The sequence below is a fragment of the Quercus lobata genome, chromosome 3 (genome assembly GCF_001633185.2).
Source record: "Quercus lobata isolate SW786 chromosome 3, ValleyOak3.0 Primary Assembly, whole genome shotgun sequence".
Taxonomy (NCBI): domain Eukaryota; kingdom Viridiplantae; phylum Streptophyta; class Magnoliopsida; order Fagales; family Fagaceae; genus Quercus; species Quercus lobata.
In genome coordinates, this window is record NC_044906.1 from 56873694 (window position 1) to 56892955 (window position 19262).

At 34.2% G+C, this 19262-nt stretch overlaps 1 protein-coding gene across 2 annotated transcripts; it reads right to left on the reverse strand.

Moving 5' to 3' along the window:
* Positions 1–1228: 1228 nt before the first annotated feature.
* On the reverse strand, positions 1229–9785 carry LOC115982405 (coilin). Of its 2 annotated transcripts, none has more exons than XM_031104991.1 (13): positions 9454–9785; positions 9097–9161; positions 8627–8842; positions 7330–7563; positions 7047–7116; positions 5873–5950; positions 5368–5536; positions 5138–5175; positions 3873–4070; positions 3526–3597; positions 3284–3442; positions 2034–2199; positions 1229–1949 (listed from the first exon to the last, which is right to left on the reverse strand). In XM_031104991.1, the coding sequence occupies exons 1-13, from the start codon at positions 9640–9642 to the stop codon at positions 1762–1764; spliced, it is 1842 nt and encodes a 613-aa protein (XP_030960851.1). In that variant the 5' UTR covers positions 9643–9785; the 3' UTR covers positions 1229–1761. The 2 variants fall into 2 exon arrangements, with proteins under 2 accessions (XP_030960851.1, XP_030960850.1); XM_031104990.1 differs by having other exon boundaries at positions 7047–7119.
* Positions 9786–19262: the final 9477 nt, after the last annotated feature.

Sequence of the window (19262 nt, forward strand, 5' to 3'; positions counted from 1 at the left end):
GCTTAGGGTTTTAGTTCGGTGGCTAGGCGGTAGGGGTGAGATGATTTGGGCAAGAGCTCGGGGTGGAGAGAGAGAGAGAGAGAGAGAGAGAGAGAGAGAGAGAGAAAAAGTGAAGAGAGAAACATTTTTTAATTAAAATATGAGAAAGAGGAATACAATATTAATTTATGTGTTTAGCTTTGAGCTACAGTGGACCGCAGTTTACTGCAGCTCAATAGTTAAAAAATTTAGCAATAGCACCTTCATTGTAGCTTCATTTTTGTTGTGTTGGTTGTTAAAATAATAATTTGGTAATCTGGCACAATCACTACTAACTATAAGGTAAAAAAGTCTAAAGAATTTGATCGTTTGTTTTGCATTAGCTTATTTGACTTTTTACTCAAAAGTTAATTAAAATATGGCTATACCTTTGAAAAAGAAAGTAATGTTTTTTAAAAAATAGTACATAAACAAATAAGCTAAGAAGTTAGTTGTAAAAATCAATGCTAAACAGACAAGCCATCTAATTTAATTTGAGCTGAAGTTCTTGCTTTGTAGCAATACGCAAAAGTGACCAGTCAAGTTTAATATCTAGTTTGCTGTACTAGCCAACTTTATAGATGAGCATTGGGAGTAATGCTACACGTATTACTTTTCACAAAAATTTCATAATTGTTAAAACTGTTTAAGATATTATTAATCTTCGTCTAAATCTATCAATGATGCCACTTTATTATTTCATAAGTTTATAATTTACAATTTGTTCCCTCAACAGTTATAAGAAAATTTGTGCAAAAGATTGTGGTTCCGGACTTATCGGAGCATTGGTAAATCCTACCTCTTGGTTACAAAATAAGCACTGCAAAACATGTAGTATAAAACACTAATTGTTCAAAGAACTCTACACCATCCTTTGCCTGCTTTTATTTTTTCCTTTCTAGAGAAACCCTTTGCCTGGATATTTAATTCAGCTGAGACGTTCACGTTTTTACATACAAAGCCATTGATTAAATTGGGTTCCCTTGTGATTCTCAAAAAAGGAGGGAAAAGAAGAAGAGAAGAGAGAGAGAGAGAGAGAGAGAGAGAACCAACAATAAATGAAAAAACAAACCTACGAGTGCACTATTCTTGCTCTATCAGCAAAAAGAAGGATTGAATAGGATGCGTATTCTAGTGAAGGTCAAGATTCTCAGCAAGTCTGCCACAACCCACAAATCCACACTCAAAAAAATATGTATTTTCCACCGACTTAGGCATATGGATAACTAGTTTTTATTTCAAATACAAAAGTGAGGTACATTTAAAAGCTACTTATAGCCAATATTGATTTCTAGGAATATGAGAAATGGAGAAGGAAACGAAAAAGGTAAATTTCTGAGGTAGGGAAGTCATTTTTGGACAACAGCTTGGGAATTGAATACATGCCCAAGTCCTTTGGCAATCTTTTCCAATTCCATCGTTAAACCAAAATGGTCTAATGTCTAAAAGAGCACTTACTACTTACTAGGCTAACTCGAGCCTGATAAAAGCCAATAGGGATGCTGTAAATAAAGTTCACAAAAGTGGGCTCCTCCTCCTTTAGACTATTACTCTTCAAAATGACAAGAAAATTGACCAACTTTCTATAAAAAAAAGTTGGTCTTTGATAGCCATTGCAGCCCTTAATTACATAAACCACAATATGATCTTTACATTCGTCAAAACTTTCCAAAACACTGGCTAAGAGGTGGATCTCATTGTCAGGAACACAGCATATATATGCCCTAATGCTGGTGGATTTTCTTATAGTCCATTTTGTGCTCTTAAACGAGCCATTGTTGGACCCAGTGCACTGCCTCTTAAGGCCCTGTAGGACCATCCATTCTTTAATGAACTCTCTTCCCTACTCCAACCGTCCTCCTGAGAGAGCTGGGCCTTCTTTGTGTCCAAAGCCTGGCTGATTTCTTCCCACACATTTACTTCTCCATTTTCTACAAAGATAACAACACAGAATGAGAATTCATCCACTTAAATACCAGATTACCAGCAGCATGAAAACAACATAAAGTAGATACCTCGTGTGGGGGCAGGGGTCTCTTTATTGTTATTGCTGGCCCCAAACCCTGAGACAGAAGTTTGATTATCCACAGGAACTTCATTAACCTCGCTCACAACCGCTTTTCCTGAATTGAAGTTACCATGCTTGACAATGCGGACATCCACAAGTGATGAATAATCTATCTGTAGAAAAGCTTCAATCGTAAGTCTCTGCTAATAACAATAATGAGCCCCGATCAAAATCAAAAAAAAAAAAAAAAAAAAACCAATAATGAGCCTTTCCTTGCCAGGTTACCAGTTATCAGTTGCGATACAAAGACAAGGGCCCCAAATACCAATTTTGAGCTCTCTATATTACTAGAACACAAAAAATGTAAAGCCTTGCATGACATTACAGTAATTTTACTGGTCAAGTTCTTAATATCCCAAAAAAGGTTAAACTAGGTCATCATCAATCAGCCAAGCAGCTCAACCAGCAAATTGTGTAATATGAAATTATATTTTATGATTCTCCTTTTTAACATTCATTTGAGACCATGTGAACTCCAAGTTGAATAGCTGGAATAGATGACTGCTGAACCATACAGAAAAATTAGCCTGGATCAATTTTTATGACTGGCATGCTACATATATGCTGATATCATGTATCAGAACTAATTAATTCATGAATGAGGATATGGAAAGTTCAGTGATTCAATTGATAAAATCTTTTGTAGATCCTTATTTGATTGGTCTAGTGCGTGGGATTTTAACAGTTGTAATTCCTTAGCTTAATTTAAGGAGTTGCTACATTTTTGTACATAATATTGTTTCTTTGTAATTCGTTTGGCTTTTTTGTGTTCATTTATATGTACATGTAGTAGTATTTTTTCAATAAAATAATTATTACTTATCAAAAATAGAGTTTTTTTTTTTTTTTTTCGATAAGTAAAAATAGAGAAAAATTTTCTTAAGACTTCTCTAAATTTCCAAAGACATTGCCTTCAAATTGTCTGTTATCCCTCCAAGCTTAACTACTACTTACAATGAAAACATTTTTTTTTATTTTTTATTTTTATTGATAGATTACTTACAATGAAAACATTGAATGAGCAAGACATTCTTATGATATCTAGAAGATATGAATTGGTCTTATGGTTAAGTCTGTTGGGAGTTGTAATACAGAGAATGGTACAAGTCCCCTTGTGAACGAATATTTCACCAGCTTGCTTGTCAAAAATGTTGGGAAAAATATAAAATTGAAAAAGAAAACGAAAGGCTTGAATACCTTTAAAGAACCATCTTCCCCATAAAGGGATGCAGCAGGTTGAGCTCCATACTCCTCCTCTGACTGCTCAGCTATCTTCTCAAAATCAATTGGATATTCTGGAACTGTTACCAGAAAAATCCTTTTGGATTCAGGGTAATAGCGTGATATTTTTCCTACCTACAGGCAAAAGAATAGGGTAAATGATATATTCCATTCCCATAATCAGCTACCAAGTATTCAAGGAGCAGAAAGAGTCATACTCGGAAGGTGGAAAGTTCAGGGGTCCATGACGATGATAACTCAATCAAACGATATGCAATAACATCACCTTCCTGCAACATATGAAGAACACAAATAATGCTTTAATTGCACCAAGAAAAATGAGAAAGAAACCTAAGGTATGAAAAGCCTGATATTACAAAATGCTTTAACACAATGGCGTTTTCTTCATAGCAAAAAATCCAAGTAGAGAAGTGAAAGGCCTGATATTACAAAGCACGCTGTGACCACATGATCTCTCTCTCTCTCTCTCTCTCTCACATTGGTAATGTGGGAAGAAAGAAAGATCCACACAAGAAAAGACAATTTAAGTGTGGAAGAAACAAACCTTAGGCATGCTAGTATAAGGCGAAAGCTTATCAAAGTCTAAGGGACTGGTTGCAGGTGTTTTTCTTTCAGAAGTACGCATATCAGAACTCTCTTGATTCCAACTCATACGATCATTCCATTTGTGAGAAGCATTTTTCTCAATACCCCATTTTTGACCCTTCTTCTTGCAGGTTATTCCATTCCACTGGGAATTCTCCTGAAGTATGACCAAAGTTGATAAATTCAATGATCAAAAGGGAATCCAGAAATATAGAAATAGAATAACACTAAGAGAATAATTTGTAAATATATAAACACTAAATGTTTTGGTTCCATGTCCCTTTAAAAGCCAATTGACAGACTATTGCAATATCCCATTTGTAACACAGTGCTTGTATGTCTTAGAACAAAGCATTGACTAAATGACCCTATTCATTTAAATGACTTGCTTTTGTGACATGATTATGTAGCTTTGTAACTCCTTCCAAAAAAAGAAGAAGGGCAAAGTCTATTTTGCAGTAGAACTACCAGGTTTATGTGAATTGTTGGGTCTTGCAAATCTTACAAGTGCCTTATGTTAAAAATCATTTTCTTTGCAGAATAAGTTTAAATGGTAAAGCAGTGAGAGGTCCATCCTTATTCATATAGTAACCTTTATCATCCCAAACATAAGCTTTCAGTGTCGAGTCTGTATCTTATGTAAAGGCATAACTTCATTTTTTTTTTTTTTTAAAGTGTGAAGGCTTAACTTCATACAAAACTAGTAGCATGGATGTGTGATGCTACGGATTATGTAAAATTTAAATGTAAAAATAATTAATGAGGCACATGGCAAAAATACAACAATGTTACACATAATACATATGTCGAGCCACTTGGGCAAGCACAGTATCTAGGATGCAATATTTATTATATTAAAACACAAAATTATGATGATAATAATAATAATAATTTCTTGAAAATTATAGTAATAGAATTTTAGTTAGATTAGCATTTTCAAATTTCTTGAAACTTTCAGTTTTACTTTTACCTAAATAAAATATCCTCACATTTAACAAGACACTTTCCAAGTGATTGTAGTTCACTGACATAATCCAATTCTCCCAATACAGAGACCTGTGTTTAAATTTCCCTTCCCCCACTTGTTGTAATGAAAGAAAAAGGGTACTTATAATCAAAAGCAATTTATTGCATCATGATAGCAAATATTGACCTAATATCAAAATACAGGGCAGCAGAAGAGATAGCAAGCATTAGAAAATTACAAATATAAATAGAACATACCCTTGGCATTTCATTTTGCTGGACGGATGGATCTGCATCTACATGAATAAAAATAATGTCAGATCCTTTGCAGTAACATGGCACATATTTGACATTGCAATTCTAAAAATTTGAATGTAAAGCTGCTATAAAATGAAATGGCAGAAAAATATAGAGCTATCAATTCCAAACTAACAAAAGACACACAATGAGAGAGGGAGACAGATAAAGGGCCAGATAAAGAGAGAAACCTTTACTTGGGCGCCCAAAGCGGATGTGTCCTGGCCTAATTACTATGGGTACAACATCGCCCTCTTCATCACTATCTTCATCTGGTTGGTCATGTTCTTCAGAAACTTTCTGTTTATCTTTAACAGGTGATTGCTCATCATCTTTTTTGACTATTTGCCCCTGATATTGCTGCAAATTTGAATATAAAATAAATAATTTTTTTTTAAATCAAGAATAAGATAAAAATTTCCATTAAGGCATACAGGTACTATAGAAGACTGACTAACAATCCCCCCAACCCTTACATCACTGACATTATAGGCTTACCATGCAGATCAAAACATGCACACATACGTCATATAGAATTGAATTGTCAGCTTTTTACTAATCAATTTCACCATTTCTATCTGTCACAGAGAGGGTAAATGCGTGTCTAAGTGTGTGTGTGTGTGTGTGCAAGCGCATGAGTGGGTGTAAAAACAACTGATTATGATCCTAAAAGTATCAATTCTAAACACCAAGTACCTTTCTACTTTCAGCTTTGACTTGCTCCCTCAACCATTGTCTTTTAGCCTTTTTGCGCCGAGCACTTCTACTAGGGAGCTGACCAAAATAACCAAGCATAGTAAGTTAACTGATTTCAAGTTTGGAGAGTTAAACATGTAAAGAGGTGAAGCTTAAAATTTCAAATTCCTGGCACACTGTGCATCTAGCAATCTACATACTCCACATGGTATGGTTCCTTGCATTGGTTATAGATGCATAGCTTTGGGTTCATTTTGCATTCTTGCATGATCCCTAAACTAGAGAAAATGGATTTGGATGACAAAACTGGGTTTGGGCTTTCCAATATTGTACTCTCTCTTTGTATTTCATCCAGTAATTTTATATAAGTTTGACTTTCTCAACAGTTGTTGACTATATATATGGATCACCAAACATCCAGCACATAGTTCACATCAAGAGAGGATGACAGGTAATAGCAACAAACTGTGGTCCATAGAAACAATGACCATGGAAAATCTGAGAAATATAGTACTTACAAGTTACAATGATTCTATAAAACCTTGGAGAGGTAGAATTTTTCTTATTGGTAAGTCACACCATGAATCCATGATCTGACACTCCACATTTTTTTGGAAGGAGGAAATGTCATTTGAAACAAAGCTCATTGGCATTCTTAGTGAGGTAGAAATCTATTAACGTAAAACAAATTCTTACTATTGCAAGTAGTAAAGAAAAATAAAATCAAAAAGTCCTAACTGGTAAATACATAACCCAGCTATCCTTGCTTTTGTTTGCACATTTGCATTACCCCCTCACAATATGTAACTCTAGCCAATTCTGAGGACACTGTTCAAGTGGTTATTGGCCTTGGGAAAATTTTCTTTCTCAAACTTATTGGAGTTTCTTGATCATTGTATTTGAAAGTTTAGTTGTTTTTACATCTTGTATACCCATGTACTTGATGTTCATTATTTTCAATAAAATACTTAATAATTATAAATAAATAAATAAATAAAAAGAATAATAATAAGTTACTCTAGGCAATGTATGTTCTGTAGATGAAGATAATACTAAAATTTAAAAAATAATAATAATTACTACTATATACAAAATTCACCCTCATACATTAAAAATATTAAATATGTATATATAAACCACAGATCTAAACCAAACAATGGTGTAAATCAAGAACCTTTTTAGTTTCGCCAGGCCCATGGGATACATTGACACTTTCATTGCCATTTTCTTGAAGCTGGCAGAATCTGCTAAACAGAAATGAGAGAGAAAGAAAAGGGAATTTGTAAGATAAAGAGAGAGCAAGAGAGAATAATTCAAGACACAACAAGCTATAGAAATACATGCAAACATGCATATGCAAAGATGTAAGCACAGTTTTGCAGCAGTACACTGGGACCAAACTCCAGGACTTCTATATCATGGATGATGATGAAAATATATAGAGGCTACATAAATACCTCTTCACATTGGGTGTAGACTTAGTTGTGTCATTACTTTTTTCATTACTTCCCAGGGCACTAGACTTATCCCGTTCACCTGGTAATTTGGATGATTTATCCTTCTTGACCCTCTTCTTCGGGTGGACTCCACTATGATGAAGGTTTCCATTATCCTCTGCATGGACATTAGTTTGATCATCTTCAGGAACAACAAGACAGTTATCAGTAGCAGCAACCTTGCTTTTCTTCCTCCTGTTATTTAGAAAGAACAAAATTGAGTTACAAACCAGAACATTGTTTATGAAGATCTGCAAAAACCACATGCAAGCATATATCCAAGCAAAATAAGAATAGCTAACAATACAAAGGAGGAAAATTTTGGTAAAATAAAAGGAATTACAAAATTTAGAAACAAAGAAAGGATACTGTGTAAATGTCAAAACTAATAAGTCTAATCCCGAGGAAATAAATCCACTGTCCAAAAGAGCATGATAAAAATAAAGAGGAATATTCACAGCAAATTTGCGCCAAACAAGCAGTGCAATGTAAAAGGTCAATTACTAATGATTTTAATCACACTAGAGCCCACAAACCATGATTAAAACCAACACCCAAAACCATGTCCCAAAAATGCTTCCAGTGAGCTTTTGGAGTTCAGATGAGATAGTAATTCCATGGTTAATATGATTACACTTTATATTGAATAAGGCACCACTAGATACCCTTTCTATTATTAAATATATCACTTAGAAATTCACTGTCAAGCATTTCATATTACACAACTCAACTTCTTCTTTTGTGTAAGATGCTGGGTAATCGGATATGCCGGATGTATTAAAAATTTGAACCCTTCTGAATCATAGTATAAAGCACAAAACTAACATGTATAGCAGTCATCACATGTATGGGAATATCTTGATGGAAGTATCACAGTCAATGATCTGATGTTGAGGATGCACAAAAAGATAATCACAACTCGAATTCAATCCTTGCTTCAGGGTTTTGATTCTCATTTGTGTCTAAACAATAACATTATGAAATACTGCCAGTGAAATCAGTATAAAAGCAGTGATCAGATCTTTGATAAACACATGATCTAAAAGCATAACATCCTAAAGCAAACATAGAATTGGGCTTTAACACATTGTGTGTCAGCCCCAATTTAATTGGATTTTCGGGTTGTTTATCTGACTCATTGTGTGAGATAAATAAATATTGTCTCCGAAACCAGCATGAAATAATGAAAATAACTCTAAACTGCAAAATAAAAAGCATCAACATAACAATTATATCACAAATGGAGTACCAAACATACTTTGGGCTATGAAGTTTCCTCGATGCCTTTCTTTTCTTGGAAACTTTGCGTTCGTGTCCACAATCATCACATTCCTTATCAAACTCCTCATTTGCCAAAAGCTTCAGACCATCAACCACACCTTGCTCCTCCACATTCTCATCTACCACCACAATAGAGTCCACCCCATCACCTGCCTTGATACTATCAAACACTTTGTCCCCTTTTCTTCTCACGCTGTTTAAAAACAGGAACCCACAAAAAAAAAAATCAAAATAGGATGACATAATCTTTCTAAAGAAGAGCCCTTTGGACTCGCCTCTAGCCAGTAAAACCTACAAGCAACTGACCCCACTTCCCAGGACCAGTTGCCAAATAATCCAGAGGCATTCGCCCCTGACGGGCTCAGCAGTTTACGCTCAAACCCAAAATCAAGATGACATAAATTATACACAAGAAAAATCAGTAATAATACATTCTTATTGACTAACCAGACTATATCTTTGTCCTTCAAAATACAAGTTGATTCAAAAGGTGGTAACACAAACCCATCCATCTGCAACAAAGATCACACTAGTGTAAATTGCAAATAATCAAAGAAAGCTCCACACAGCATAACAAGAACAAAGCTCCCCTTTTGAACAATTTTTCACTAGCTTTAACACATGATCTAATGCAAAACTCCACAATGCATGTAGTTTCCACAGAAAATCAAAACTGGGCTACCAAAAAGAGTAGATTTTTCCAGACAATAATCTCAACTCTCAACCAAGATGAACAAATTAAACAAAAAATATATGAAAATTAAAAAAATTAGGGCATGCAGAGAGAGAGGGGGGGGGGTTTACGAAGAGGATGAGGCCATTAGGGCAAGAGCGAAGGAGGTCGAAGTTGTGAAGGAGATGAGTGGTGAGGTCGGAGATGGTTTCGATTTCAGGTTTGAGGAGAAACCAGCTCCGTTTCAGACCTTCCTTCAACTGCGATTTCTTCAGAAGGTGCCGCTGCTTGAACTCCAAACGAACCCTCACGCTCTCCATGGCAGACTCACTAGTGTGAGAGAGTGAGGGAGAGAGAGAAAGAGAAGATTTTGCAGAGCAATGTGTTGCTTCGGTTTCTTAAACCCACAGTGGGGGGTTTGATGGAACACTATAGCCCCACCTACGCTTTGCCACTATTTCTTTCTTTCTTTCTTTCTTTTTATATTTTGCAAAACAGAAAAACAATTTATCCAAAAATTATTTTTTATTTTAGTCATTTTAATTTGAAATTAGTCCATCGCAATGCAGTAACTTTATGCTGCATTTGTTTAAACGGTAAAGGAAGTCCGGAAAATATTTTACACAATGCTTGTTATTTGGGATGCTTAGAAAATTCGGTCAAAAGAAAAATTAAATCATTTGACTATAAAATAAGAGGGCTTCAAGTGTAAAATAATTTACACATTCAAATTACCTTCAAGTAGAATTTTACAGACTGAAAACAGAAAAGGAGAGAGAGAGCAACGGTAGTCCAGCCTTCGATCCACCCAAACCCATCGCTAGTCAGATCACACTACTTAAACCCATCACCAATCTGATCGCATCGCCTCAGCTCCTCTGTCGTGCTCAAACCCATCTTCGATGAACCCAGTTAAACCCACCCCGATTTCACCACAGCCTCGCAGTCGTGCCTGCAAGCCCCTCTGTCAGTGAAGGTAGTTTCTCATCTACTTCACATTCATCCTCTCTCACTCATCAGACCCATCCTTCTTCCACCCATGTCATCATTGCCTTAATTTTTTTATTTTATTTTATTGTAAAATAACATTTTTGCTTGGGTTTTGGAGGATTGGTGGTTGGGGTGATTCATGAGTTTCAGTGGTGGTGGGTTGGGGGTGAGTTTAAGCGTTGATGGTGGTCGATTGGGGGTGGTGGATCGTTGGCTAGGGTGGTTTGTGGGTTTCAATGGTGGTGGATTATGGGTTTTGGTAGATGGTTTTGATATTGATTTTGAGATTAATGGGTTTTGATTTTGATTATGATTTTTTAGATTAATTGGTTATGTGGTGGTTGATGGTAGCTGGGTTTGTAGTGGCCGGTGATGGCTGGGTTTATGGTGGTGATTGTGGTTGTTGGGTTTTTTGAAAATAGGTTTTTACATGCAATACCAAACACTAAAAATACTTTTCCAGCAAATTTTCCAAAACATAAACAAAAAATTGAAAATATTTTCCTTTTCATAAAATATTTTCAATTGAAAATATTTTACTCTCGGAAAATATTTTACATATTGCCAAATGCAGCTTAACCAAAAATCATTTAAGTTCTTTCACAATTAAAGGACTAATATTTTTTTTATTAACCCACTTCAAACATAAACGACTAAAAAGATTTGTAAACAAGGTTAAAAGAATGTAGATGGCAATTTTTTCTTTTTTCTTTTTTTAATTATGAGTAGTAGGAAATAGAAATACTATGTCTTGGTCACCAAGAAGTATTAACTAGTTAAACTATAATGTGGCATTTGGTAGGGGGAATCCAAATTACTCTTAGCATCTAGATTCTTAGGAATGTGATTCCTTGCCTTGCAATCTGGATGCCTAGGAATGTAGTTATTCCTATATTTGGTTTCATTGGGAATCTCTTAAGATTCCAAGGAATGTGAAATGATAATGTTTGGTTTATTCCTAGGAATCTTAAATGAATTATTTATTTTTCTCATTCTATCCTTAGATTTGAATGTGAACTACCAAGTCCTTAAAAAAAAAAAAAGGGAAAATACTAACGAATGTCCTTCGAGTATTGGTTAACAATCCATTTAAAGAAAGTTTGTATGGAAAAAAAAAAACAATTAATGTTTTGACAGTTTTTTTCATTTTTCATAAAAGTGGTGTCAAAACTTTCCTAAAATTGATTGTTAACCAATGCCCTAAGGGCACTTGTTAGCATGACCTTAAAAAAAATCTTCCTCTAAATAAATAATGAAAAACAAAATATAAACTGTTAATAATTTGTTGAGCAACACACACACAACATCAAAAGTGAATACTTGGCAGTAATGGAAGGTCCCCTTCAAACTTTTTTTTTCACACATAAAACCTAAATAAAACTTTGTTAAAGAATATATCAACAAAGTTGTTTATCTTGTTTATGTTATTTTGGCGGGAAAAGATAAAGACAAGGGAAAAAATATTGATAATTTGTTTTATATTTTATCTTAATAGCTTAAATGATAAGGAAAAATGGTTAAAATTATCAATTTATAAAAAATACAATTTCTTTTAAGTTTGGGAATCTGGATACCCACCTATTTTAAAGGGAATCCACATCATTACTGAGAGGGGTTTAAAGGAGAAATCCAGATTCTCCTGACATCTGATTCCTTGGCGTGATTTGCAACCAAACATGAAAATCTTTAAACATTTCTAGGAATCCTAAAACATTACCCCATACCAAACGCCACATAAGGCTCTTAGCAGTTTTGTCTTAACTTCCACGTGCTAAATGTCGATTGGATTATTTTACGCCAAATACTAGTGATAGATCCATGTGTAAGTAATGGATTCTAATCACAAGTTAACATTTATACAAATTGTGGCAAAATGTGTGGTCATGGTAGAAGAGTTGGGATTTCATCCTAGCGAGCCATGCCACAAACACCAAACTTATTCCATACTTCGTAGTTTTAAATTTTGATCCGACTAGACTAATCGATTCAATTGAAATCGGGCACCAATCTGGTCCGGTAAAACCCCTAAAATCAGTATAAAACTGGCTAAAATTGGTCAAAAATTAAGTTCCGAAGCAAAAAGTGGTTCTTTGATCATACCGATTTTTAAAATCATGGTATACTCTCACCCACCCACATAGTTTTGGTCAAAAAAAGGCCATGATAAATTCAGTATCACCACAAAATTCCTTAATTATTATAAAAGTCACATTTCAAAAAGGCCAAAATCTTTTAATAATAATAATAATAATATTGGCTAATTTAAGCATTTACTCTATTGGCTAATTTAATAAACCAATACTTTGATATAAATGCAAACTTTGTTGATTTAAAATCCTAAATAAAGAAAACTTCAAGGAATGCACCATATGACACAACCTTATATTCTCTAACATGAGGTCTTTGCTTTTAAATATACTAGTATAAACATAGCAAAATCCCCCAAAAATCATATGAGTATTTAAACGAAGCTTGAAGGAGAAAATTGAATCACACACCAAAAGCCTATATTCACCAAAATTGAACCCTAAATCACACACCAAAACTGAATCCCAATTGCCACATTCAATCAATAAAAACAAATACAGCAACAAAAGCATTGCACAATATTTAATCAGAGATTAGAAAATGAAAAATTAGGGCATCAAAAGGTTCAAACCTTGATTGAGATTGGCGAAGATGCGTGCGGAAGTAGATCTTCGTTGGTGCTGCTAACCTAGCTCGTCGGAATATTCCTTACTTCGATTAGTGATTCTTGCACACCAAAATTTTGGTAGAGAGAGAGAGAGAGAGAGAGAGAGAGAGAGAGAGAGCAATTGAATGAAAAACAAATCAAAGAAAATAAAAGCCTAAATACTCTAAGATTGTAGAAATTTGAACAGAGAAGAAGAGCATAAATTCTAGGCTTTTTGAATACAGAGAGGGCTTTCGTTTTCCACTGAGTTTGCTAGGCTCTTCGAATCAATTTCAAGGATGAATTTGAAAAATCGTGGGTCCTATTTCCAGCACTATTTCAACGGTTAACAAAGTTATTTCAAGAGTTTTTTAGCTTATTTCAAAATATTGTCACATTAGCATTTACCAGATCCCTTTTCATCTACACACAAAACTACATGAAAGAACTTATAATTTTTTTTTCTTTCTTGATGTGAAATATCATCCTCCTTCTGGAAAAAAAATAAATAAATTCAGCAATTTTCGATCATAGTTTTAGCGAAACTGATACAAAGGGTGCCTTTTGTTTTCAGTCTTTAGGTCTTTCTAGGGAAAAGAAGTTTGGGGATTATTGGAATTAAAGGGTGGTTTTCATTAAGAGAAGGGGACTTCATTAGAAAATGAGAGAGAAAGAGTGAAAGAAAATTATAGGAACATTATAGTTTACTTACCTGATGTAATGGCTTATGCATTTGAAACGGTTTGTGTTGAACGAATGGGTTTGGCCTTTGAGTTTTCGAGTTTTAAAGTGCCTAAAAGAGAATAACTCTTCACTTTTAAAGTGTAAACGTGGCAGAATTTTAGATTGGTTATTTTCCTATTTGGCAGCACCACCTTAATTGCAGGAAAATAAGGCTTCCGCTTTTATATATAGTATTAGATATATATATATATATATATATATGTATATATATTGATATTGATGATTATAGATGCTGAAATCCATCATTTATTTGAGAAAGAATATCACATTGATGTACTCCGAGAATAATTGATAGTTATAGAGGAAAAAAAAAAAACTTAGGAACTAAGGTGACATTAAATGTGATGGATGAGAAGTTCATGTTTGTTGGCTTTATTTAGTGACAAATTTATATGTTTTTATTTTCTTTTTAATGTATCTTTCTGAGACATAATTGTATTTGGGTAAAAGTACTTAAGCCTTATATCCAGTTTGGAAAACTGCATTCAGAGTCATCTCGCAACCTCAGGCGACCTGCTATGCCTGCGAGAGACATGTGGCAAAATGTTAGGATCAAAGTAATGACAACGAAAGTCATGACTATCTCACAACCAGCCAAGTCGCGTCCGTCTTGTGACTAGCTAGGTCACAACAAGGTCGTGAGTTGCACGATTATTATACCCTAGTCTCTACACATTTTCAGTTCACTAAGATTCTACTAGCACGCACCCTCATAGCTATTGTGCATGGTTAGTGCTAATATCGTATTTTGTTTGGCCTCAAATTGGGTTGGGAATCCAAGTCTTAAATCAAGGGTCTCACAATCTTATTTTAACATTACATTAAAATATTGAAAGTCCTTTCAATTTAATTATTTAAAGGCAAAAATCAGGCTCGAATTGATCAAATTATTGTGGAAATATGGAATTTGTTAATTAGGTCTTGCCATGGAAGACATGCTTTATTTCTTAACTAACATTTGTTTTCCCTTGAAATGCATTAGGGATCCTCACGGATGCGTTACAATAGTTTCTGGGTTGCTTTGACGAGCCCACATTTGGATAAAAATTAATCTTGGAACGTGCTCAGAATTGCCATTAAATATAGGAAATTAGTTGGATTTGTCAAGAAACAAAATAATACAATTCTGTTATTAGGGAAAGCGTGGGAGTGACGAGTTAGTTGGATCTGTCAAATTGAAGCCCCGGTTGTCTAGTTTCTGGGAAAAATTAACCTCATTCACAGATTCAAAATATTCTGAGAGATATCAATGAAATGGTGAGTAGAAGTCATTTGTTAGAAAATGGTTTCAGTACAATTAACATTAATAGGTTCCAAATTAGCTCCCAATTAACATCAAATGGCTCCAATCACTCTCATTTTTGACTTAATTGGTTCCAAATTTACTCTAATTAAAAGATAATTGCACAAATTACTCATTAAATAATTAATGTTTAACTATCTAGTTAATTAGGTGTGTGCAACCCTACCATAAAATGTAGTCATAACCAATCAAATTATGACACATCATCGATCTCAAATTGATTATACTTATAACCAATTGAAATCAATTGTTCATAATCACATATAGTCAGACTCAATTTGTGATAATGCATCTCAACCATTAAAACTTGATTTGATGATAACTTTCAATCTGGTGGTCCAATTAGGGCTTATGACTAGTCGATTTGATCGTTACGATATCAAGATCATTTTGGTGAAATGAGATTAAGGATCTAGTGACCAGAATCAAGATGCATATTTCCAAGGCAAAATTACCCTTTTACCTTCCATATGAGGTTAAATGTGGGTTGCAAAATGGGATGTCAACACTCATTGCACTTTTTGGTACTATTTATGAATCTCACTATACTATTTCAGCTACCTTTTAGTTTTATCTACAATACTTTCAACAAAAAAGTTTTCAGTTTCAACTAAATAAGTTGATCTCAAATAGACACTATATCCACTATTCCCAATTTAGATTAAAACGCTTATCCTCTCTCATGTAACTCTCATTATATGTATTCTATCAACCCCAAAAAACTATTAAATTGCCTTTTTCGATAGATAACTAATACCTTTTCTTCTAATGTTTTTGCAATCAAGATAATTTTGTCAAACTAAAAAAAAAAAAAAAAAAATTTAAAAGAAAAAAAATTAACAACTAAAAGACTTCTAAAAAAATTTACTTATCTAAAAAAAATTAAAAGAAATTCAAGTGCTGCCACAATTCTTTAAACAATATATATCAATGTTGAATAAATAAATAAATAATTTTTTTTTTTTTTTTAAAGAAGAAGAAGAAAAAGAAAAAAAAGCCCCAGTGATTGTCACAATTATTTCCAAATATTCATTGTCCTACTACTAAAAGACTTCTTAAGAAAGTTTACTTCTCTAGAAGAATTAAAAAGTAGTTAAAGTGGTGTTTATATATATATATATATATATATATGTGTGTGTGTGTGTGTGTGTGTTGAATAACCAAAAAAAATGTGCAAGTACTATCACAATTTTTTTTTTTAAATAAATATTATCCTATTATTAAAAGACTTCTTAAAAAAATTTACTACTTCTCTACAGTGGCAGCTCTAGAAATTTTTTTTAGAGTGCTCTTCAACAAGCATAAATTACATAATCTAATAAAAAGAAAATTTTATATATTGACAACAACAACAATCAAATATTGTGGTTTTCTTATCAAATATTTGTCCATAATTCTAGCAAAAGAATAAACAATAAACTATAAGTTCATTTGAAATATTAATAAAATTATTAATTATTGTTGTTTAGTTGTTTCATTAATTTGTTTGTTTTTTAAAAACTATAATTTGTTATATTGTTGTTTCATTAATTATAAAATTATTAATTGTTGTTTAGCCTAACATAATTTAATTTTTTTGTCTTTTATAATGTATTGGTTAATTAAATTATTAATTATTGTTTATTAATTGCTTCGTCATTTTTCTTTACTAACTATTAGCACACATCTCACTGTGCACTAGCACACACCCATGTGCATTATCCACTGCCAACCCACTGCCTGCCTTTCATGCCTTTACTTTCCACCCGACCCCATGGCCCCATCCACCCCTCTCCCCACTCAACAAACAAACCCCAATCACAAGAGCCAATCAGATGATAAATTCACAATCACAAATCACAATAGACAATACACTAAAAGACAAACTCAGTAACTCACCAACACCAACACCAATGCATAAAGTCAAAACAGGACAAATATTAATAAAGTTAAAATAAAGCTAAGCAATTACAGTTCAATAAAGCTAAGCAATTTCACCCAAAAAAAAAGAGAATCAGCCAATCAGATAAAGTCTTTAGTCTTAAAGAGAGAGAGACTCTCGTTTCACTTAAATCACTTTCATACTTTTAGTTTTTAGATAAAAGAGAGAGAGAGACAAAGAGAAGTAAGAGTCTGAGAGAGAAAACCCATTAGAGAAAAAGAGAGAGTCAAAGAGAAGAAAAGATGAAATACCTTAAGGTTGAGGGAGCAGGGCGGCCTGAGGCTGAGGGGCGGCGCCGTCGGGCCGGGCAACACGTTGAGGCGACTGGCGAGGCCTGTGAGGAAGGAATCTCTGATCCGATCTGTGCTATTACGATCTCCGATCTGACTAGCGATGACCAATGAGCTTTATTGCTCGAGTTTGAGGCGGAGGCACCGTCCGTTGGTCTTGGATGACTGATGAGATTTTTTCCTTGCGTTAGGTTTCTCCTTTTCTGATTTCAGTTTTTGCTTTACTTGATGAATCGGTAGAGATCGTATATTGGGTTTTATTTTTTTTTTTTTTTTGAGAATTCGTGGGGTTGCACCATCTGTTAGGTTTGCCATATGTTGTTTTTTTCCTTTAGGTTGTGTTTATTTTGGCTTCAAATCACTTCCAAAAATGCTTTTCCGTAAATGCGGGTGTTTGGTTGCGCATGGAAAATAAATTTTCCAGAAGATATTTTTAGTTGACCGTAAAATTAAGGCCTTTGACCCGGAAAATGAATGCATGTTCTGTTTTACCTTCAAACCATATCTGGGCTCACAGAGGCGCAGAGAGAGAGAGAGAGAGAGAGAGAGAGAGAGAGAGAGAAGAGAGTAGAGAGTAGAGAGAGTGAGCTAGATCGCGCCCCACCCCAGACGCGCCGACGAGATCGCGCTGCCGAGTTCGCGCCACCAAGATCGTCCAGTCGAGATCATTGGCACCGTCATTATCATTGCTCATCGGCACCGTCGTTACCGATCTCATTCTCGTTGCTCATCGGCGCCGTCATTACCGATCTCGTTTTCGTTACTCATCGACACCGTCGTTACCGATCTCGTTCTCATTCTCGACCCAAAGCTCATCGGCGCCACCGATCTCGTCGTCTCGATCTCATCGCACCAATGATCTCGTCGTCTCGATCTCATCGTCGTCTCTCTTTCCTTGAAGTTTTCGATCACTCTCTCTTCCTCCCTCTCTCAGTTTGACCAAATTTGTATGAAGTTCAATGAATTGTTTTGAGCAGATTTCTATTTCTTTAAAGTGTATATATTGAAATTTTTGTAATAAAATTTGTTTGGATGCTGAGAAAATGTGAAAAATTTGTAGGAAAATAGCATTTTCAGAATGTTACCAAACACCGAAAACGGTTTTCTAATATAATTTTTAAAATGCAACCAAACACTAGAAAACATTTTCCTTTCCCGAAAATATTTTCACCCAGAAAATATTTTACACTGAACCAAACACAGCCTTAGATTGGGTTTGCTTTTCCAACTGATGTTTAGGATTTATGTTGGGCTATTATGTTGGAGGGTGTTCCTATTATTTTTTTTTTTTTTGTTAAGGGTAAACAAATAAAAAAAACTAAATTATTATATATAATTTTTTTTTTTTCAATTCAGGGTGTTCTTGGGAACACCCTACAGTCAACGTGGCACCACCACTACTTCTTTAATAAATTTTCAAAAGATCAATTATTGCCACATTCTTTAAAAGAAATATACCAAAAAAAAAAGTACAAATGCTGCCACAATTCTAAAAAAATTAAAAATCATTCTCCTAGGACAAAATTGGCTTCTACCATTTTCGGGCAAAATAAATAGCATTCTACCCCCTTTCCCAAACTAATTAGGGAAATGTCCCTCTTTTAAAACTCGACTATCTCAAAATCGAGTTAAGTCCTATAGTGACGTTTTTAAGGACCTATAGTGGAGTTTTTTAACTTAAGCTCCATGAAATCGAGTTATAGGTAAAAAAATTCCATGTAACTCGACTTCATGGAGATCGAGTTACAAAATGACACTATAGGTTATTAAAACGTCACTATAGGCTCCTTAAAACGCCACTGTAGGGCTCCAGAATTTTTATTTTTTATTTTTTAACTCGATTTTGAGAAAGGGGCATTTCCCTAATTAGTTTGGGAAAGGGTAGATTGCTATTTATTTTGACAAAAAGGGCAGAGGCCAATTTTGTCCCATACTACTACGATTTCTTAAAAAATTACTTCTATAATGAAAATGATAAGAAGATTAAGTTTTGCAAGAAAGTTTTTTAAAACTTAAGC

What these genes read in the sequence shown, in the direction of transcription:
- LOC115982405 (XM_031104990.1), bottom strand. Translation starts at nt 9,642, where the DNA reads ATGGAGAGCGTGAGGGTTCGTTTGGAGTTCAAGCAGCGGCACCTTCTG. An exon ending in TCTACACCCAATGTGAAGAG is followed by an intron (nt 7,120 to 7,329) that starts GTATTTATGTAG and finishes ATTTCTGTTTAG; the next exon opens with CAGATTCTGCCAGCTTCAAG. An exon ending in GGGAAGATGGTTCTTTAAAG is followed by an intron (nt 2,200 to 3,283) that starts GTATTCAAGCCT and finishes GCTTTTCTACAG; the next exon opens with ATAGATTATTCATCACTTGT.